Source organism: Coprinopsis cinerea (genome assembly GCF_000182895.1).
Source record: "Coprinopsis cinerea okayama7#130 chromosome 1 map unlocalized cont3.1, whole genome shotgun sequence".
NCBI lineage: Eukaryota > Fungi > Basidiomycota > Agaricomycetes > Agaricales > Psathyrellaceae > Coprinopsis > Coprinopsis cinerea.
This window is the reverse complement of record NW_003307544.1, coordinates 33,701-54,572: the sequence shown is the minus strand read 5'-3', so window position 1 is coordinate 54,572 and position 20,872 is coordinate 33,701. Positions and strand designations below refer to the sequence as shown.

General features: G+C 53.7%; 9 protein-coding genes across 9 annotated transcripts; 4 read left to right on the top strand and 5 right to left on the bottom strand.

Annotated features, from left to right (window-relative positions):
- Positions 1 to 20: 20 nt before the first annotated feature.
- CC1G_12798 (hypothetical protein) lies at positions 21 to 790 on the top strand (the record flags this gene model as incomplete). Its single annotated transcript, XM_001828092.1, has 3 exons — positions 21 to 100; positions 162 to 218; positions 271 to 790. The coding sequence occupies 3 exons, from the start codon at positions 21 to 23 to the stop codon at positions 788 to 790; spliced, it is 657 nt and encodes a 218-aa protein (XP_001828144.1).
- Positions 791 to 815: 25 nt separating this feature from the next.
- CC1G_13550 (hypothetical protein) lies at positions 816 to 2,686 on the bottom strand (the record flags this gene model as incomplete). The annotated part of the gene is made up of 6 exons (XM_002911976.1): positions 816 to 1,030; positions 1,083 to 1,110; positions 1,161 to 1,646; positions 1,697 to 2,034; positions 2,096 to 2,491; positions 2,554 to 2,686. 6 exons carry the CDS (start codon positions 2,684 to 2,686, stop codon positions 816 to 818), a joined length of 1,596 nt encoding a protein of 531 aa, XP_002912022.1.
- A 34-nt stretch (positions 2,687 to 2,720) lies between these two features.
- CC1G_13291 (hypothetical protein) lies at positions 2,721 to 5,260 on the bottom strand (the record flags this gene model as incomplete). The annotated part of the gene is made up of 7 exons (XM_001828089.2): positions 2,721 to 2,929; positions 2,980 to 3,193; positions 3,257 to 3,454; positions 3,502 to 3,991; positions 4,049 to 4,357; positions 4,475 to 4,637; positions 4,696 to 5,260. The coding sequence occupies 7 exons, from the start codon at positions 5,258 to 5,260 to the stop codon at positions 2,721 to 2,723; spliced, it is 2,148 nt and encodes a 715-aa protein (XP_001828141.2).
- A 541-nt stretch (positions 5,261 to 5,801) lies between these two features.
- Positions 5,802 to 9,112, top strand: CC1G_13290 (hypothetical protein; the record flags this gene model as incomplete). Its single annotated transcript, XM_001828088.1, has 8 exons — positions 5,802 to 5,870; positions 5,938 to 6,063; positions 6,130 to 6,484; positions 6,550 to 7,697; positions 7,757 to 7,937; positions 7,997 to 8,716; positions 8,778 to 8,893; positions 8,957 to 9,112. The coding sequence occupies 8 exons, from the start codon at positions 5,802 to 5,804 to the stop codon at positions 9,110 to 9,112; spliced, it is 2,871 nt and encodes a 956-aa protein (XP_001828140.1).
- A 763-nt stretch (positions 9,113 to 9,875) lies between these two features.
- Positions 9,876 to 10,487, top strand: CC1G_12287 (hypothetical protein; the record flags this gene model as incomplete). Its single annotated transcript, XM_001828087.2, has 1 exon — positions 9,876 to 10,487. One exon carries the CDS (start codon positions 9,876 to 9,878, stop codon positions 10,485 to 10,487), a length of 612 nt encoding a protein of 203 aa, XP_001828139.2.
- A 25-nt stretch (positions 10,488 to 10,512) lies between these two features.
- CC1G_12286 (hypothetical protein) lies at positions 10,513 to 14,955 on the bottom strand (the record flags this gene model as incomplete). Its single annotated transcript, XM_001828086.2, has 11 exons — positions 10,513 to 10,806; positions 10,857 to 11,342; positions 11,393 to 11,726; positions 11,792 to 12,171; positions 12,252 to 12,625; positions 12,676 to 12,889; positions 12,953 to 13,150; positions 13,198 to 13,687; positions 13,745 to 14,052; positions 14,103 to 14,332; positions 14,391 to 14,955. 11 exons carry the CDS (start codon positions 14,953 to 14,955, stop codon positions 10,513 to 10,515), a joined length of 3,873 nt encoding a protein of 1,290 aa, XP_001828138.2.
- Positions 14,956 to 15,434: 479 nt separating this feature from the next.
- On the bottom strand, positions 15,435 to 16,048 carry CC1G_13549 (hypothetical protein; the record flags this gene model as incomplete). The annotated part of the gene is made up of 3 exons (XM_002911975.1): positions 15,435 to 15,511; positions 15,677 to 15,776; positions 16,028 to 16,048. 3 exons carry the CDS (start codon positions 16,046 to 16,048, stop codon positions 15,435 to 15,437), a joined length of 198 nt encoding a protein of 65 aa, XP_002912021.1.
- A 394-nt stretch (positions 16,049 to 16,442) lies between these two features.
- Positions 16,443 to 19,316, top strand: CC1G_12285 (ferrichrome-type siderophore transporter; the record flags this gene model as incomplete). The annotated part of the gene is made up of 9 exons (XM_001828085.2): positions 16,443 to 16,838; positions 16,982 to 17,109; positions 17,173 to 17,244; positions 17,301 to 17,385; positions 17,441 to 17,862; positions 17,928 to 18,079; positions 18,138 to 18,546; positions 18,631 to 18,780; positions 19,003 to 19,316. Exons 1-9 carry the CDS (start codon positions 16,681 to 16,683, stop codon positions 19,314 to 19,316), a joined length of 1,890 nt encoding a protein of 629 aa, XP_001828137.1. The 5' UTR covers positions 16,443 to 16,680.
- Positions 19,317 to 19,916: 600 nt separating this feature from the next.
- CC1G_12284 (hypothetical protein) lies at positions 19,917 to 20,252 on the bottom strand (the record flags this gene model as incomplete). Its single annotated transcript, XM_001828084.2, has 1 exon — positions 19,917 to 20,252. The coding sequence occupies one exon, from the start codon at positions 20,250 to 20,252 to the stop codon at positions 19,917 to 19,919; it is 336 nt and encodes a 111-aa protein (XP_001828136.2).
- Positions 20,253 to 20,872: the final 620 nt, after the last annotated feature.

Sequence of the window (20,872 nt, the reverse complement as noted above, 5' to 3'; positions counted from 1 at the left end):
CCAGCTCGCTTTTGCCAACCATGTCCCGCCCCAGGAAATACCTTTCGCCAGAGGATAAGCTCACGGCGAATCGGGAGAAGAGCAAACGATCTTACAACAAGTGAGTTTCTCGCCCCCCCCCTGTGGTGTTGGGTGCATTGGCTCACCGCTTGCCGCTGCAGTCACAGGGAAAAGATAAATGCCCGACGGAGGGCCCAATATTCCGAGCGAAAATTGCGGTGAGTTGATGGCTTTGCGTTGGCGAGGCTATAGCACTTACGAGCCCATCAGGGGGGGTGCACATCGTGAGCGTCAAGCGGGGAATGCGCTGAGTGGTCTTCCAGGGGATAACCACTGGTGGGTCAATCTCTCCTTCATGCGAGGGTCGCTTATGAACTTGGCTCCTAGGGATGAAATCGTGCAGATCAGCGTGGAATGTCTCGTCACTCTGGCGGAGAGGACCTACGTTCAATATGGGGAGATCATTGGCAACTCGCCATACATGTTCTTGAAATCAACGTGCGACCGCTTCGTCCAACGGCGCCATGCAGACTCCGGCGAGGCGAAGAGGAAAATCGACGCACAAATCACAGAGCTGGCAAAATTGGCGAGTCGCCTGCTCAGGGTCCATGTCGATCTGACGCGGTTGGAATACGACGTGGGGGACGCGTTGCGAAAGGTGGAGTCTCTCGCACAACCCGTGCGCCGTACTCTGGCAGACTTGGCAGACATATCTGAGGCTATTGAGGCCGATGAAGCGCAGTTCTGTCATGATTACATGCAAGGTCGACTGTATTACCAAAATCACTGATTGTCTACGTTACGTATATGTTGTATCAACGCGCGTGGTAATTGGAATGCAGTTCCCGGAGGGGGAGTTGATTGATGATCTGACGGTAGAGATATGCTCGAAGAAGCTGAAGATGCGGCTCTGATGCACCCGTAACGTGGAAGCCCCGTACATGCGCCACGATTTGCGCGAGGACCCACAGTCCACACGTCGTAGAGCTCGTCTGCAGTGTGGAGGTGTTGGCTGCGAAAGCTGTCCAGTCTTGATCCGTGATGAGGGGAAGTGGATGGCCATGGGTGTTGGCACCAAGAACCAAGGTGTTCGATGAGCTTCATGATAAGCTGGTATATACAGTGAGCCACCCCGCCACGTATTACAATATCGCACTCACCGGGAGTTCATCCGCCCACGGCTCTTTCTCACCAAAGCTGTCAAACAGAAGGAGTTGCCTGTGGTGAGGGTATATAGCGCAAAGGACCCAATGCTCGACCGGCGCCGGGCGATGCATGGGGAGCAACCACAGTTCCTTGCTCCAGTATTCGGTGGCCTTCTCCATATCCCATACCTTCATCATTCCTCGCTTATTCTTGACATAAACGAGAGAGAAGGTGGAGAGAATGGCGCACCGCTCCGCTGGGCTGAGGCCTGGGGTTGGGGAATTCAACGGGGTGAAGAGGTGCTGCAGAAGTGCTGCGCCACCGTTGATGCAGTCGTCGTCCAGTTGTCGGCCTTGTGAACTGAGAATGTCTATGGCCTGCGTGGGGAAGTCAACTACCCGGTGGGTCAGCCTAAATCTCCTGAGGCTGTGGTCGCGAGTCCCCGGTCCTGCGTCGATGGTGATGGCTCGGGCTACTTCCGTATCCCGTGCGATCGAGGTCTACGCGGCGTGTTAGCTGGAAATGGAAGTCCAATAGCCTATTCACTGACGGGAACTTCCCAGACGACTGCTGGGATGTACTGCGGAGGTTCTTGCGTGGAACTGTCCTCGCATACTTCATCTAGCAGACGACATCCTTCTTCTGTCAATTCCACAGTGTCCGCATCTTCCGACGGTTGAATGTCGGGATCGCCCAGCTCGAGTACTACAGGGTCCACCCACCGCAAGGCGGCTTGGCCTGGGCTCATCCCCATCTCGGCAAGGAGCTCTTGTGCGCGGTTGTAATGGGTTTCGTAGTGATGGATCGGAACTTGTTTACTCGCCCAACGACCGGGTAGGGTGAGGATTTGGCGCCGGTGTTCTTCAAGAAGAAAAACGATATGTCTATCTGGAGTTGGACGAGAGCGGTGCATGAGTAACTCAGTAACGTTATCCAGCCGTGTACGCACTGGGTGTCTCCCTGATTGCAACTTCGACGCTCGCAATCTCTCGCCCGTACCAGCGACACATGTTGTCAGCCTCTAGGTTGAGGCGCACGATTTCCTCTTGGCACCTCTCAAGTGTGAGCATCGCCCGAATGCCTCGGCGAACATCAACACTCTCTAACCACCTGGGAGGAGGGGCTCCCCCCGTAGCGGGCGTGAGCCATACGTCCTCCATGAGATCGGAGTGGTCCCGTAGTTCTGTGAGGTTTACCGGGAGTTCACGGGGGAGGACAATGCCCCATTCGGGTTTGATAAATTTGACAAGTTGCGCTCGGTGAGTGTTGAATCTCTCAATCGCAGCCATGAGGGCGGGCTGCCGGTTCTCTATGGCCTTGCGCGTGAGCTGGTGGAGATTGGTGCCTGGTGTGATCATGTCAGCGAACGTTTGGGTACTCCGAGGGGTTTCAACTCGTTTGTCTCACCAAGGGGTTGTTCCTTCCCGCCGTAGGCTTGATTGAGTCGATCGAACTCGAGAAATTGGGCGATGGCCCGCTTCCGAATATTGATTTTGAGGTCACGCATCAAAAGTAGAGTCTTGACAAACTTGTAGTCCATCCCGCGCAACTCGGGGTAGGCGCGTCCCCCACGTTCAATGATTCATAGTGTTGCTCCCATCTTCTGGAGGGTGTTCTGCCTTGTAACCTTTCATGTTATGTAATATGCTGCGGTATGGGTCGTCGTCATCGTCGGCTTTCTGGACAGTTGCGGCCATCGCCTCGATCCGCGCATCGATACGGTCAATGTCGGCCTGGATGCGAAGGACTTCATCTAGTTGCTGCTTCAGCCGTGTGGGTTGGTCTGAGATTTGTTAGCGTGAGCACACGACGGAGCGGAAGGCAGAGACGTACGCCCTCTAATGGAGAGTTGCTTCTCTCGCTGGTCCTCCCACTCCGACCGAAGCTCCGTAATTGGGATGCCGACTTTTTGAAGGATGGATTGCTGCTCGGGGATCTGCTTTGCGATAGCCGTGCGCTGAGTCTTGACCCACTTCCCCAGATTCTGTCGGGTGCCCTTTCGATGAGATTTCATCAGCTGATTTATCAACCAGAGACGTCGCGAGCGCTGGCGGATGTAGAGGATGAGTCACCGGGTCTCCAGGAAGATACTTGAAGCCGAGGGACTTACAGAAGACATTCTCGCGATCGCGATGAGCTTTCGCATAATTGCCCATAGCCTCTCTGTGCCCTCCCCGTTGGTGTTTCCTGTACCGTCCTGGAACCGCGGATTGTAGTAGAGTTGACACGCCCACTGGTGGGCATACGCATGCATCGCGCTTGTGCAGAATTCCAATCTTGAGGTGATCGACTCGGGTAGAATTTCATACTAGCGAACAGGGGTGGATAAGCCCGGCTGCACTGGTTACAGCGTACCTGACGCCAGATACCGTACGCAAGACTCACCAATTGTAGGGAACGGTCAAGGACACACCCAACGTCGTAAAATGCCACCACGGTTGCGTTGGGGGGGATCATGGTGAACAGCTTTTTGATGAGAGCGACAGCATACTTTTGCTGCTCGCCAGGAGTGTCGATGTTGGCGAGGAAGAGCGGATAGTCGTGTCTGCAGACCATGGCCATCGTACCCGTATCATCGTACACTTGCGTGTTGGTTTTCACTTTGGTCCCTTGTCCTGCGATGTGTCCGTCTTCACATTCGTCCACCGCCTCGTCGGGTACCCTGGCGATTCGGGGTCGAGGGTGTCCTTCGCGTACTTTCTTCATATGCTCGCCGACTTCGTTCACATACTCCGCTGTCAGGTACAAATCGGGGTGTCGGTACAATTTTTCGTTGCTTTGCCCTTCACGACGGATGTGACGATGGTTGAAATTACCATCGAGGGCGACGTGGAAGTCTCCCCTTCTGTGCTCCGTCTCATCAATCCAACAGCATGACCCGAATATGACGGGGTAGGCGCACCTTTTGCTCGATCTCATCCCAAATGAACCCGGCTTTCCCCCGAAACACGCAGGGCATACTTGCTGCAATACTCTATCGCACTCCTGTCGTTCCTGCGTTCCTTCGTGCTCTTCGTAAAGTCGAGGCTGATGGATTGCCTGCAAGTTTTGGGAGGTCTGCTGCTGTTTCTCCCACCTATGGGCCTGGATCTTCTCGTCCGCCTCTCTCAGGGCGTCGTCTACGGCTTGTTGTATCTCATCTTGAATATTCTCGTACCATTTCATGGCAGATGCGATGGATCGCCTCCAGGCGTCTTCAACCACCTCTCCCCTGGAGTGATGTAAATCACACGTCTAAACGCTGACCGGTGGCGGACTCACTTGGTCGCTCAAATGGAGGAAGCCCCGTCGTTGGTAGTAGGTCTTACACGCCGCCGTGAAAGCGTACACGGCATCGCAGGATCTCTCGAAAAGTGCACGGTAGAAGTCCAGGAGAGATATTGACACAGCGAGACGCGGGGCCGTAGGTGATGATGGGAAAAAGCCATTAAGAACTAGTACTGAACATATGTCGCTGCACTCGCAGCTATGAACTACAGTCTTCTCGAAACCTGAGGGGTTGAGCTTGAGCATACGAACACTGGGAGTCCTTTAAGAGAAGATACGTACAGTCATGCATGAGAAGAACTACCGTATGCTCTTTCCGTACGCAATTTCCAGCCGGCACTCGGCAGTTCGACTCCAGCTTTGAGGGGTGAACTAATCTTTTCCCCATGGTTCGCGAAAGATATTGAAGTAGAGGCTCCTTCAGGTTCTTCATTTGGGTTTCCCATCTGATTCCAAGCGGTTGAGTCCTGCGCCCAGCGGGCACAGCAATGGGGCGCTCGTATGGTCGGTACTCCGCGTCGACATGTTGCCCTGTCTTCTGGTCGTCTTCGTCCACCCAGTCGTCGCTGTGGCCGTCGATGGGCACTTCCTCGTCGCCCTCCAGGACAGTGACATTGGTGTCATGTCGTTGACTGGAACTCCCAGGGGAAGAAGGCGCTGCCGAGTTGGCATCCAGATTCTCGAGTTGTGCAAGGAAAGCCCGCACGAGCGTGTTGTGGCCAAGGTTCTTGACTTTTATGCGCGACTTCCGATCATCTCTCGCTTTAATCGGGCTGGTGTACCCAATTCCAAAGCCGCTGTTTCGTGACGCTCGAGCGAAGGTCGGGACTTTGTGTGTTTTTGGCATGACATATGGTGGTCGGGTAGCGGCGAAAGGCGTACTTGGGATTTCGTTGTCGTTGCCGTGCTCGCCGAACAGTTCAGATCAGTTGTCGGCATCGTCCGCCTTGTGACTTTAGGGCTGGCCTATCGACACTTACACGAATTGGAGGCTAAGGGGAAACTCCTGGAGGTTTCAATTTCGTTTGGGGAAATAACCGGCGCAAGGCCACCGGCGCGTATGGGATGGCCGGATCCGCGGGGAGGTCTGGTATCTGATTGTTTTGGGAAATTACCGACCGACCGGGCCCTGGTGGCTGAATGTTTTGGTAAAATACCGACCGACCTGCCCCAGTACGACCGGCCGACCAAAGCAAAACCAGTGCCGGTATGCCGGAAAGGTGGGTAGGTCGGCGGGATAAGGTTAATTAATGATGTAAATTAATCGACCTAACATAGTAAAAAAACCGTCATATTCCGGTACCTAAGGTGTCCCTCACTACGGCTTCCAAGCATCCCGTACGGCGTGGGCCGAACCCCTTCCCGACGAGTTCAACATTCGCCGGGCCATGCGCGCCGTGTTTACTCGCGAACAGGCGACCGCCTTAGGGCTTCAAGTTCCACAGGACCGTCCTCAGGTAAGTTACGCGTGCCCTGTCGTTGATGACGAGTTTCTCGCTAACCTTCCCTGTCTTTTATTCTTAGGATTTGCCCGGGCCTACGTTCGTACCCCGCCGTGTCCGCAACGGCACGAACTATAGCTGGAACCGCACCACTACTAACCCTATCGTCCTTCGTTACGATGAGTTACTGGCATCGCCCTTGTTCCAGGTGAGTGGATCGAGGTATCTACCTTATTTTTCGACTTCTCTAACCTTCTTTTCATTTTGTTTTTAGGAGTCTCGTTCTTGGTTGGGGCAGGGCCAGCTTTTCAATGCTTCCCACACCATCTACCAGTTGAATCTCGAACTTGGTAGACCTACCGAACGCCCCTATCTCCCTCTCGTCGTCGCCTCAGTTATTGACGTAGGCGATGGCGTCTCGGTCATCGACTATGCGACTAACGGCGCATTGTCTGAGACCCAGCCATTCCCCACCACCGTCTTCTCTCCTGCCCGCCCCGTCATTCGTTCTATCAGCGCCCATCGCCGTGACGCTTCCAAGGCATCCGAAAAGGCTGTCGAGCCTCTTTCTGGCACCCAGGTTACGCCTAGGACGGGTACTGCTCAGGCCGATACGGGTCCCAAACAGGGTAAGACTCGTTCTCTTCATCTTTTTCTTTCTGTTACTAACTCAATTCTATTTTCTGTCACTCAGGTGCGTCGTCTTCAGGCGCCCATTCTTCAGGTGCCTCGCCCAAGACTCCCAAGTCTATGATTACGAAATCGACGAAGGCGCCTATCCTACAACAGCCTTCCGAGTCCGTTGGGATCCTGGAGGACCAGCAAGGGTCGCCTTCTGCCGGCGTACTGCCTTCAACTCCCCTTCTCGAGCGGCGACTCGACCCTCTCACCGCAGCGGCGGGCCTTCTCCACGCCAATCTTCCTCTAGAACCTGCCGAAGGTTCTGTCGTCCCTGCTCCCAACTTCGATCCCACCAAGGTCGCCGCCGAGTTTCCTCGCACCGCCGACCTCAAAACTCACGTTCCAGGCGTTCCCCGTGGTCTTCGTCAAGAAGATGGCGAGTACCGCCCTCCCCCTTCTTCGTCTTTCCAAGCTTTCCCCACGACTGAGGACTTCGCGCGTCAGACAGAGGAGATCGCTCGTGCGCGAGCTGAAACTCCTCTCGAAGACCGCATCGACCTTAAGTCTGGAGATACGCTCCACCACCTCTCAGCTGCTCAACGCCGGCGGGTTTACCCCGATCGCCGAGAGCCTCACCCTCGTCAGCGCCTTGAAAACGCCCGAACCACTCTCCTAGTCGCTATGGGTCTTTACCAGAAGGCATGCGACGCTGTCCGCGAGGCTAACCGACTCCACAGGAAGAAGCAACGAGAGACGGCTGCTCGAGCAGGTCGAAATCTTTCTTCCGACAAGAACAAGAGGAAGAAAGTGAACGAGAAGGCGCGCAAGGTGCAGTTGAAGGGCCAAAAGGAGGTGGAAAAGGCCTTGACGAGCGACGACGAGGTTTTCGACCCCGCCCCTTTTCCTCCCCCCAATATCCCTGAACTCGAAGGTCTCGAACGTGAGACTCTCCAAGAGCTCATTCGCCAACTTCCTGTTTCCGGTGACGTCTTCGGACCAGATCCTACGGGTTCTGGTTCCAGTTCTTCATCTTCGTCCGACTCTGACGCCTCCGCATCTCATCCTCCCGTTAAAGCCAAGAAAACCCGTTCCAAGCGTCGCAAGGCGCACCGTCGTCTTCTCCCCACTTCGATGCGCCCTGACTACGATCTTCACCCTGCGTTGGCTCGAAACATCACCGGTGTCATGGGCTCGCGCCGATTCTTGACAGACCACGTCTTGGTGAGTACTCGATTGCTGATGGAGGTCTTTTCTTCGCTTACTCGTTCTTATTCTTCTAGCAAATTGGTCCTTGTCTGCGTTGTGCCCTTACGTTCAATCCAAATTGCACGTATTTGGGTCCCAACCGCCGCTGTGGACCTTGTGGCAAGGGTGGCAAGCCGTGTTCGTTTGATATGCGTCCTCTTGAGTTAAGGGGACTTCGAAATCACGCCGCCGCCGTTGCAGAAGGTTCTTCTTTCTGTAAGTTCTTTCTTTTATCCTTTTGCGTAAGACGAGTACTGACTTAGGTTTCCTTTCAGACCTCGATACTCTGGTACGGGATATATTGCACCAGGCCAATGTCGTCCGCCTCGATCTCAATCAGTACTTCCTCGCCGTCTTACACCTCGCTGAGCTCCAGGCTCGACTCCTCTCTTCGATCCACCGCCTCTCGTTAACAGACGGCCCCCAGTACGTCGTCGATGAACACTTCGATGGAGACTTTGAAAAATATCTCCAATTCCGTGAAATGTTCATCTTCGACCACCAATTCGAGGGTATCGACGGCAACATCGTTACGCACGCCGAATTGGTTGCCCAGATGGATCAGATTTTTGTCCAAGCGGTCCAAGCCCGAGGCGGGGAAGCCCCCTCTATCCCTCTCGATTCTCCCCGGCCCATCACCACTCCTGGGGCCCCATTCGTCTTTGGTGCTTACTCCTTCAACGACCTCCCTTCGTACGACACCTCTCGCGGTCCGACGGCTGTACCAGCTTCTGACGCGCCTTCAGCGTCCCGTACTCGCAAACCTGGTAAATCGTCGACCAAATCTGATGGTAAAACGACGGGTTCTAGTAAGGACACGGCGTCGTTGAAGAAGAAAGGCAAGCAGAAGGCTTCCGCTCAGGAGACGGAACTCCAGGAGGCCCTGGGCGATGAGTATGACTCGTTGGATCGCGAAAAACAAGCCGTCGCCTTCCAGTTCTTCGCGGCTAACCCTGTACTTCCCGAGGCACCTAGTTCGACTATTCCTGCACCTGGTAAGTCTTTCCTTCTAACTTATCGTCTCCGCTGTTAACTCCCTTGTTCCTTTTCTTCTAGATATCGATGATGACAGTGCCGACATGTACGTCGACGATATCGAAATGGTGGTAGGACAGGAGAGTCGAATCCCGTCGGAGGAAGTCCCCCTCCCGCCTGCGGTAGTCCCAACGGCGGTAAGTCGTCGGTTTTACCTTTTCGTCATATCTCTCTAACGTGTTTAACTGTTTGCTTCTTAGGACACTCCGTTCCTTGGGGTAGCTATTCCTCCCCCTTCGTCACTGGCGGGTCCTTCCTCTTTCGTGCCGACTGAGGTCGCTATCCGTGGTAGGACCCTCAAACGCCGGGCGCCCAGCGACTCCAAGGCCAGTAAGTCGAAGCGTGGCCGTAAGTAGACGCCTCCTTTCTTCTCTCGGTATGTCTTCCCATCTCGTCTTGTCGTCTACCGTACTGTCGACCATGGGAGGGACGGATTACAGTCGGACTTGCACATACTCACGGGGCTTTGCCCCATCTTCGTATATTTTGTATCACCAACAACTGTATCACGCCGTATTGTACATTCTGGGGTCTCTGCAGCATCTATAAGCTGTAGGGATCAACCTATACTGCTTTCCTGTGTCAATTGTTGGTTTGATATCCCACTAAGTCATACTTGAGCTCTCTTTCTGGTAAAATGGTCTCAAAATTGCGAATATTTATCCGGCGTAAGTGATTTCTTGCTTAAGACATCACATCATACGGATGTTTTAAGTTTGAGTCCATTTGTGGGCGGCCGAACATCAGACCTTTGTTTCCGGTGGAACTATAACCAATTATGGTAGTCCGAGTTCTGACAGAACGAAAGGAAGGTATTTCGCGATTTCTTCTGAGGGCCTGACCGTACGGCGGCTTGTAGCTCACCATATGTGTCCGATCCTACTAAGTATAAAGTACGATCCAACGGTCACCTGTCCTCTAAGTCTCAGCGCCTTTTGCCAAACAATTCCCCCCCCCAAGAAAATCCTTTTCCCCGGGGAAAAACCCCCGGGGAATGGGGGGAAAGGGCAACCTTTTTTCAAAAAAGGGGTTTTTTTGGCCCCCCCCCCCCCCCCCCCCCCCTGTGGTGTTGGGTGCATTGGCTCACCGCTTGCCGCTGCAGTCACAGGGAAAAGATAAATGCCCGACGGAGGGCCCAATATTCCGAGCGAAAATTGCGGTGAGTTGATGGCTTTGCGTTGGCGAGGCTATAGCACTTACGAGCCCATCAGGGGGGGTGCACATCGTGAGCGTCAAGCGGGGAATGCGCTGAGTGGTCTTCCAGGGGATAACCACTGGTGGGTCAATCTCTCCTTCATGCGAGGGTCGCTTATGAACTTGGCTCCTAGGGATGAAATCGTGCAGATCAGCGTGGAATGTCTCGTCACTCTGGCGGAGAGGACCTACGTTCAATATGGGGAGATCATTGGCAACTCGCCATACATGTTCTTGAAATCAACGTGCGACCGCTTCGTCCAACGGCGCCATGCAGACTCCGGCGAGGCGAAGAGGAAAATCGACGCACAAATCACAGAGCTGGCAAAATTGGCGAGTCGCCTGCTCAGGGTCCATGTCGATCTGACGCGGTTGGAATACGACGTGGGGGACGCGTTGCGAAAGGTGGAGTCTCTCGCACAACCCGTGCGCCGTACTCTGGCAGACTTGGCAGACATATCTGAGGCTATTGAGGCCGATGAAGCGCAGTTCTGTCATGATTACATGCAAGGTCGACTGTATTACCAAAATCACTGATTGTCTACGTTACGTATATGTTGTATCAACGCGCGTGGTAATTGGAATGCAGTTCCCGGAGGGGGAGTTGATTGATGATCTGACGGTAGAGATATGCTCGAAGAAGCTGAAGATGCGGCTCTGATGCACCCGTAACGTGGAAGCCCCGTACATGCGCCACGATTTGCGCGAGGACCCACAGTCCACACGTCGTAGAGCTCGTCTGCAGTGTGGAGGTGTTGGCTGCGAAAGCTGTCCAGTCTTGATCCGTGATGAGGGGAAGTGGATGGCCATGGGTGTTGGCACCAAGAACAAGGTGTTCGATGAGCTTCATGATAAGCTGGTATATACAGTGAGCCACCCCGCCACGTATTACAATATCGCACTCACCGGGAGTTCATCCGCCCACGGCTCTTTCTCACCAAAGCTGTCAAACAGAAGGAGTTGCCTGTGGTGAGGGTATATAGCGCAAAGGACCCAATGCTCGACCGGCGCCGGGCGATGCATGGGGAGCAACCACAGTTCCTTGCTCCAGTATTCGGTGGCCTTCTCCATATCCCATACCTTCATCATTCCTCGCTTATTCTTGACATAAACGAGAGAGAAGGTGGAGAGAATGGCGCACCGCTCCGCTGGGCTGAGGCCTGGGGTTGGGGAATTCAACGGGGTGAAGAGGTGCTGCAGAAGTGCTGCGCCACCGTTGATGTAGTCGTCGTCTAGTTGTCGGCCTTGTGAACTGAGAATGTCTATGGCCTGCGTGGGGAAGTCAACTACCCGGTGGGTCAGCCTAAATCTCCTGAGGCTGTGGTCGCGAGTCCCCGGTCCTGCGTCGATGGTGATGGCTCGGGCTACTTCCGTATCCCGTGCGATCGAGGTCTACGCGGCGTGTTAGCTGGAAATGGAAGTCCAATAGCCTATTCACTGACGGGAACTTCCCAGACGACTGCTGGGATGTACTGCGGAGGTTCTTGCGTGGAACTGTCCTCGCATACTTCATCTAGCAGACGACATCCTTCTTCTGTCAATTCCACAGTGTCCGCATCTTCCGACGGTTGAATGTCGGGATCGCCCAGCTCGAGTACTACAGGGTCCACCCACCGCAAGGCGGCTTGGCCTGGGCTCATCCCCATCTCGGCAAGGAGCTCTTGTGCGCGGTTGTAATGGGTTTCGTAGTGATGGATCGGAACTTGTTTACTCGCCCAACGACCGGGTAGGGTGAGGATTTGGCGCCGGTGTTCTTCAAGAAGAAAAACGATATGTCTATCTGGAGTTGGACGAGAGCGGTGCATGAGTAACTCAGTAACGTTATCCAGCCGTGTACGCACTGGGTGTCTCCCTGATTGCAAACTTCGACGCTCGCAATCTCTCGCCCGTACCAGCGACACATGTTGTCAGCCTCTAGGTTGAGGCGCACGATTTCCTCTTGGCACCTCTCAAGTGTGAGCATCGCCCGAATGCCTCGGTGAACATCAACACTCTCTAACCACCTGGGAGGAGGGGCTCCCCCCGTAGCGGGCGTGAGCCATACATCCTCCATGAGATCGGAGTGGTCCCGTAGTTCTGTGAGGTTTACCGGGAGTTCACGGGGGAGGACAATGCCCCATTCGGGTTTGATAAATTTGACAAGTTGCGCTCGGTGAGTGTTGAATCTCTCAATCGCAGCCATGAGGGCGGGCTGCCGGTTCTCTATGGCCTTGCGCGTGAGCTGGTGGAGATTGGTGCCTGGTGTGATCATGTCAGCGAACGTTGTGGGTACTCCGAGGGGTTTCAACTCGTTTGTCTCACCAAGGGGTTGTTCCTTCCCGCCGTAGGCTTGATTGAGTCGATCGAACTCGAGAAATTGGGCGATGGCCCGCTTTCCGAATATTGATTTTTGAGGTCACGCATCAAAAGTAGAGTCTTGACAAACTTGTAGTCCATCCCGCGCAACTCGGGGTAGGCGTCCCCCACGTTCAATGATTCATAGTGTTGCTCCATCTTCTGGAGGGTGTTCTGCCTTGTAACCTTCATGTTATGTAATATGCTGCGGTATGGGTCGTCGTCATCGTCGGCTTTCTGGACAGTTGCGGCCATCGCCTCGATCCGCGCATCGATACGGTCAATGTCGGCCTGGATGCGAAGGACTTCATCTAGTTGCTGCTTCAGCCGTGTGGGTTGGTCTGAGATTTGTTAGCGTGAGCACACGACGGAGCGGAAGGCAGAGACGTACGCCCTCTAATGGAGAGTTGCTTCTCTCGCTGGTCCTCCCACTCCGACCGAAGCTCCGTAATTGGGATGCCGACTTTTTGAAGGATGGATTGCTGCTCGGGGATCTGCTTTGCGATAGCCGTGCGCTGAGTCTTGACCCACTTCCCCAGATTCTGTCGGGTGCCCTTTCGATGAGATTTCATCAGCTGATTTATCAACCAGAGACGTCGCGAGCGCTGGCGGATGTAGAGGATGAGTCACCGGGTCTCCAGGAAGATACTTGAAGCCGAGGGACTTACAGAAGACATTCTCGCGATCGCGATGAGCTTTCGCATAATTGCCCATAGCCTCTCTGTGCCCTCCCCGTTGGTGTTTCCTGTACCGTCCTGGAACCGCGGATTGTAGTAGAGTTGACACGCCCACTGGTGGGCATACGCATGCATCGCGCTTGTGCAGAATTCCAATCTTGAGGTGATCGACTCGGGTAGAATTTCATACTAGCGAACAGGGGTGGATAAGCCCGGCTGCACTGGTTACAGCGTACCTGACGCCAGATACCGTACGCAAGACTCACCAATTGTAGGGAACGGTCAAGGACACACCCAACGTCGTAAAATGCCACCACGGTTGCGTTGGGGGGGATCATGGTGAACAGCTTTTTGATGAGAGCGACAGCATACTTTTGCTGCTCGCCAGGAGTGTCGATGTTGGCGAGGAAGAGCGGATAGTCGTGTCTGCAGACCATGGCCATCGTACCCGTATCATCGTACACTTGCGTGTTGGTTTTCACTTTGGTCCCTTGTCCTGCGATGTGTCCGTCTTCACATTCGTCCACCGCCTCGTCGGGTACCCTGGCGATTCGGGGTCGAGGGTGTCCTTCGCGTACTTTCTTCATATGCTCGCCGACTTCGTTCACATACTCCGCTGTCAGGTACAAATCGGGGTGTCGGTACAATTTTTCGTTGCTTTGCCCTTCACGACGGATGTGACGATGGTTGAAATTACCATCGAGGGCGACGTGGAAGTCTCCCCTTCTGTGCTCCGTCTCATCAATCCAACAGCATGACCCGAATATGACGGGGTAGGCGCACCTTTTGCTCGATCTCATCCCAAATGAACCCGGCTTTCCCCCGAAACACGCAGGGCATACTTGCTGCAATACTCTATCGCACTCCTGTCGTTCCTGCGTTCCTTCGTGCTCTTCGTAAAGTCGAGGCTGATGGATTGCCTGCAAGTTTTGGGAGGTCTGCTGCTGTTTCTCCCACCTATGGGCCTGGATCTTCTCGTCCGCCTCTCTCAGGGCGTCGTCTACGGCTTGTTGTATCTCATCTTGAATATTCTCGTACCATTTCATGGCAGATGCGATGGATCGCCTCCAGGCGTCTTCAACCACCTCCCCCTGGAGTGATGTAAATCACACGTCTAAACGCTGACCGGTGGCGGACTCACTTGGTCGCTCAAATGGAGGAAGCCCCGTCGTTGGTAGTAGGTCTTACACGCCGCCGTGAAAGCGTACACGGCATCGCAGGATCTCTCGAAAAGTGCACGGTAGAAGTCCAGGAGAGATATTGACACAGCGAGACGCGGGGCCGTAGGTGATGATGGGAAAAAGCCATTAAGAACTAGTACTGAACATATGTCGCTGCACTCGCAGCTATGAACTACAGTCTTCTCGAAACCTGAGGGGTTGAGCTTGAGCATACGAACACTGGGAGTCCTTTAAGAGAAGATACGTACAGTCATGCATGAGAAGAACTACCGTATGCTCTTTCCGTACGCAATTTCCAGCCGGCACTCGGCAGTTCGACTCCAGCTTTGAGGGGTGAACTAATCTTTTCCCCATGGTTCGCGAAAGATATTGAAGTAGAGGCTCCTTCAGGTTCTTCATTTGGGTTTCCCATCTGATTCCAAGCGGTTGAGTCCTGCGCCCAGCGGGCACAGCAATGGGGCGCTCGTATGGTCGGTACTCCGCGTCGACATGTTGCCCTGTCTTCTGGTCGTCTTCGTCCACCCAGTCGTCGCTGTGGCCGTCGATGGGCACTTCCTCGTCGCCCTCCAGGACAGTGACATTGGTGTCATGTCGTTGACTGGAACTCCCAGGGGAAGAAGGCGCTGCCGAGTTGGCATCCAGATTCTCGAGTTGTGCAAGGAAAGCCCGCACGAGCGTGTTGTGGCCAAGGTTCTTGACTTTTATGCGCGACTTCCGATCATCTCTCGCTTTAATCGGGCTGGTGTACCCAATTCCAAAGCCGCTGTTTCGTGACGCTCGAGCGAAGGTCGGGACTTTGTGTGTTTTTGGCATGACATATGGTGGTCGGGTAGCGGCGAAAGGCGTACTTGGGATTTCGTTGTCGTTGCCGTGCTCGCCGAACAGTTCAGATCAGTTGTCGGCATCGTCCGCCTTGTGACTTTAGGGCTGGCCTATCGACACTTACACGAATTGGAGGCTAAGGGGAAACCCCTGGAGGTTTCAATTTCGTTTGGGGAAATAACCGGCGCAAGGCCACCGGCGCGTATGGGATGGCCGGATCCGCGGGGAGGTCTGGTATCTGATTGTTTTGGGAAATTACCGACCGACCGGGCCCTGGTGGCTGAATGTTTTGGTAAAATACCGACCGACCTGCCCCAGTACGACCGGCCGACCAAAGCAAAACCAGTGCCGGTATGCCGGAAAGGTGGGTAGGTCGGCGGGGTAAGGTTAATTAATGATGTAAATTAATCGACCTAACATAGTAAAAAAACCGTCATATTCCGGTACCTAAGGTGCCAAGGTCCTCAGAATCAAACTGCCCAAGGTTTGTATTGCAAACGGTCACCGGTCAGGTCTAGGGACGAACAGTCGACGATCCGGTATGATACTATAAGTAGTAGTGCATAGGTATAAGTACAGCTGGGGAATACAGGATCAAAATTCAGGGCGGCGCATAAGTTTAACGATTGGGAAGGCACACGAGGCTCGAGGCTCGGACTCGAGTCCGGACAGCGCGCAAAGCGAACCTCACCGGTTGGACGTACATACATACTTATGTAGGTCTCGAACCCTCGCGTCCTCCAGGGCCACAGCGCTCGCTTATCGTATGAACATATGTAAATGGTGTTCCCCACAACCGGTTTCACTCGGCGCTACATAGCGTGTGTAATTCATTGTTCAAACTGCCATGGATAGGAACATGCAGGAACGTCGCGTTCCCTCGTGCCTGAAGTCTAGATCGTAATCTGATATGATGGGCCCCTCGCTTGCTGCTTATCTGATAAAGAATGCACACTCACGGGCATCAGCTAAAATAAATCATCATCTCGGCTCAGGTGTCTTTATCAGATAAAATTTTCACAATGAATCGCATCATCATCTCGGTTCTCGGTTCATTTCTCACCGTCTCGGGTTCTCGGGCCATTTGGTTCTTCAAGCTTCAGATTCTGGGGTGTGTTTTATCAGATAAAACTTTTCTCCTTCATCTCAGGATGGTCAGATCTCGGGTTGGTTTACTTATCAGATAAAGAAAAAAGCAAAAAAAAGGCCCAATGGCAAAAGCACCCAGGCGCCACAGCTCTTGGCAACCCAAAGATCTCCCGCTGTGTTGGTTATCAGATATCAGATGATTCTTTTTCACTTAGCGCCGGCCGTCAAAAAGTCAGAAGCTGTCGGACTAGTGGTATGTTAAGCCAAACCCATGTGTATTGGGGGCATGGGGCCAGGGGCCAGGGCGTGTTATAAAAGGGCCATAGGGATCCCATGGGATATTCCCGGGATTCTTCGTCGCCGTCAAGTTCGTGTCTCTGTCCCTGTCAGACCTCTTCACCTCTTCTCCCTCTTCACCCCTTCACGTTCCCCCCACGTCCGTCCTTCCCCTCTCTCCCCGCCCACCCCTTCGCCCTTCTTCCCTTCTTCCTCGGTTCGTCCAGGCCATCGCGTTCCACCGCGTGTCACGTTCCACCGACGTAACGCCGACGAAGCTTCCAACGACACCGACAACGACCACGACGACAGCGACGACGAATACGAATACGAATACGAAGCTTGACTAGGATGTCCTACGGAGACGAGAAGGCACCCGTGCGGGACGTAGAGGCCGGCTCTGCGCCCTCGATCACCTCCACCGAGATCGCGGCACATGTGGGTGTGCGCAACATCGAGGCTACGCATAAAGTCTTTGGGAAGTATTCGAAGTGGTGTTTGTTTATTAGGTACGTAAATGATGAGGGTTCTTCGGGTGAGACGCATTGCTAACCGTCGTCTTCTTCCTTCTTCCTTCGTCGTTGTCGTTGTCGTTGTCGTCGGCGGCGCGTTCGTTGTGGCTGTTGTGGTTGTGGTTGTTGTGGTCGAATAGTTTGGGTCTTGCGGCGTACATCTACTCTCTCGATGGCACGACGACGTACAACTACCTCGCGTTCGCTGCTTCGTACCTTGGTGGACATAGTTTGATCAGTACCATCCAAGTCGCGCAAGCTATCATCGGTAAGTACCGTTTCTTCCATCCTCGTGTTATAGGGACGTCGCACTCACCCCGATACTTTCTAGTTGCTGTTGGTAAACCGGTTATTGCGAAGATTGCGGACGTCAAGTCCCGACCTATCGCGTATGTTCTCGTCTGTGAGTACCGAGTGCCTTATGTTCTCCTCGTAGAACGTCGACTGAGTTGGCACTAGTGATCTTCTACATCGTCGGCTACATCGTCATCGCATCCGCCAAGAATGTTGGAACTATCGCAGGTGGAATCGTCATCTACGCCATGTACGTCCCCTCTTCTCTCCTCTTTCCCTTCAACATCTAACCCCTCCTCGACTAGCGGCTACACCGGCCTCCAACTCCTCACGCAAATCATCATCGCGGATATCACAGTCCTCAAATGGCGTGGGCTCGTCTCCTCACTCATGTCCCTCCCTTTCATCATCAACGCCTTTGTCGGCTCCAACATCTCCACCGCCGTCCTCGAGGGCAGCGCCGGCTGGCGCTGGGGCTACGGCATGTTCGCCATCCTCGTCCCCGCGACCCTCTCCCCGCTCATCGTCACCCTCATCTGGGCTGAACGCAAGGCTAAGAAGCAGGGCTTGATCAAGGACGATGGGGAGAAGAAGCCGGTGTTGCAGAGTATGCTTGATACGGCGAATAAGCTCGATGTTGTGGGCTTGTTCTTGCTTGGTGCTTGTGTTGCGCTTATTTTGTTGCCGATGACGCTTTCGAGGGTGTTGGGTAAGGGGTGGCAGTCCCGTACGTCGTCGTTTTTTTTTCGTCTGAGGCCATAGTTCGTTGTTGTGCTGATGGGTTGAGGATAGCTTCGATGATTGCGACCATCTGCGTTGGTGGTGCTCTTATCCCCGTCTACCTGATCTGGGAGGCCAAGTTCACCAAGTACCCCGTCATCCCCCGTCGGTTCCTGCTCAACAAGACGGTTGTGATCGCCTGCCTCATCGGTGCTCTCGACTTTGTGCGTCCCCTCTCCCCCCTCCTCCTTCCATCGCATTCACTAACCCCCATGACTACAGGTCAGCTTCTACATCTCCTACGCCTACCTCTACTCCTTCGTCATCGTCGTCAAACCCTGGTCCCTAAAAAACGCGACCTACTTCATCCAATGCCAAACTGTCACACTCACCGTCTTCGGTATCGTCGGTGGTGCCCTCATGCGCTACCTCCGTCGGTACAAGCCGATCCTCATCGGCGGTCTCGCCATTCGCCTACTTGGAACGGGTCTGATGATCCATTCGCGAGGTGCGAATGCGAGCGATGCGGAGATTGTGTGGTCCCAGATTTTGCAGGGGATGGGTGGGGGGATGGCGGCTGTGTCGTCGCAGGTTGCGGCGCAGGCTTCGGTGCCCCATATTGATACTGCGAGTGTTACTGCGATTGTGCTTTTGATTACGGAGATTGGTGGGGCTGTTGGGAATGCTATTGGTGCGTCGTCTCTCGATGTTTTGTTCGTCGCTCTGTGTTCTTTCTCTCTAACTAACTGCCGTCTTTTGGTCTTTGTATTTGTAGCTGGTGCGGTGTGGACTTCGCTCATGCCCGACCAACTCGCGAAGCACCTGCCCATGCTCGACCAAGCGACGCGCGACCAATTGTTCGGTTCTATCGTCGCCGTCTCTGCTGAGCCGAGAGGCCACCCTATCCGTGAAGCCGTTATCCTCGGTGCGTACCTCTTCTCCCTCCCTCCCGTCTACCGTCTCCCTTTCCCTTTCCCTCTCATCCCCCTCCCCCCTCGATCCTTTTTTTTCCTTTTCGTCCTCCCTCCCTTCCTCCCCGTACTCTATCCGCTAACCCTACGTACTCCATCCGCTAACCCTACGTACTCCATCCGCTAACCCTACGTACTCCATCCGCTAACCCCACGTACTTACTACTACCTTACAGCCTACGACAACGTGATGCTCAAACTCTGCATCGCGGCGTGCGTCTTCGCGGTCCCGCCCCTCCTCCTCTCGCTTTTGATGCCGAATTGGTACCTTGGAGACTTCCAGAATGCGGTTGAGCAGACTGATTTGGCTGGGAGTGTTGTTGGTGGTGATGAGTCTAGTGAGAGAGGTGTTGGTGAGAAGGGTGATGGGTCTAGTGAGAAGGGTGGGGTTGGTGAGAAGGGTGATGGGTCTAGTGAGAGGGGTGTTGTTGCGCAGCAGGTAGGTCAGGGCCAGACACAGCCTGGCTCGAATGCTGTGGCTGCACAGTAGTAGTTACGTTTTTCAAAAAAGCTATCATCCTCATCGATATTTTTCTCTCTCTCTATCGTCTAGTATTACTTAGTCATGCATGCTACTCATCTACGTAGTTTGAATCACGCTGTTTTCTTTTCTTTGTGTATTGTTGTTGTTAATTTTTTTTTTGTTATTGTTAATGAATTAGATTACGATTTTTTTTTTTTTTTTTTTCTTAGGTCCGCTATTATTGTCATGTCTGGTTCTTTCGAGCGGTGCGGTGTTGTAGTTCGCCTTTCGAGCCGTGTTGTAGTAGTTACGACTCGGACTGCTGCTGATTACACTTGACGTATTCACTCGATTTTCGTTTTGCTCGAGGTATTATTGGCTGTCGACTCGGACGTGTTCGTCTGAATCATGGCTTTTTGTTTGAAGATTCACGTAAATTCAAGAGTCGTCACCTTGTTCTAACTTGTGAAGTTTTGAAGCTTTGAAACTTTTGAAGCTTTGAAGCTTTGAAACTTGCAGCTTTGAAGGCGTGAACGGTGAACTCATCAACCAGTTAGTTCCAGTTAGTTGAGCCTAAGGCTTTGACGCGGAAGACGTGAACCCCGGAGCGTGTACCACCCCCCCAGGTTACATGCCCCCTGTGAATGTTTTCTTGCAAGTTGCATTTTTGCTGATAGTGATGCACGAGGGGTCGGCGCGGATGACGAGGTCGGAGGAGGTGTGACGTGGGAGATTGTCGAAGCGCTGTGGATGTTGAGGCAGTGCGAGGTCGCGGGCGCTTATTTGGACATCCGACAAAGTCGTCGTCGCTGTCGAGCGACTCGAGCCCGTCGAAGCAGCTTGTGGTAGTTCGTCGTAGAAATCGAGAGAGTGGGAGTTGAGGGATTCGTGATAGGCATCCCAGGCGTGATAGGGATCTCGTGAATCGTGATAGGGGTCCCAGGCGACTACGGCCGAAGCCATGCTGAGAGTACACGCGATGAGACAAAGGCTGGGCTTTAACGCGACCATTTTTAATTCGAGCATTCTGTGAAATGCAACGAGTTAGGGGTCAAACTCTATACCGGTTGGAGAACAGGCGTGGGGTGAACTGCAGCTGACAGATGGATGGGGTGTGCGTGTGTCTGTTGTGCTTTATGAAAATGTTTGCATTAGAGATAAGTAGGGCGTGCGTGTGTTATCGAGTGCTGGTTGGGTTCAAAAGAAGGAAGGCTGAAAGGCGGGAGATTGGGTGGGATTTCTGAGGAACGATCGCCAGGCCGTCCCAACTCCGAGAGAAACACGGTGACCCGTCGACACGCACACCGAACCTTCTTCACGACTCTGGTGAACTGGCTACAATGAGTATCGAAGCATCCGTACGACACTTGTCCATTGTTACAAAGCACCTCTAGAGGACTTTTTTCGATTCATTGTAAATTGTTAGGCATCTGTGAAGGTTTTCTTGAATTTTGCTGATAGTGATACGTTGGGGTCGGCGCGCCGTTCGGATGGCGAGGTCGGAGCCTGAGGACGTGGATGTGGGAGATGTCGAGGCGCTGTGGATGTTGAGGCATGCGATGTCACGGGCGCTTATTTGGACA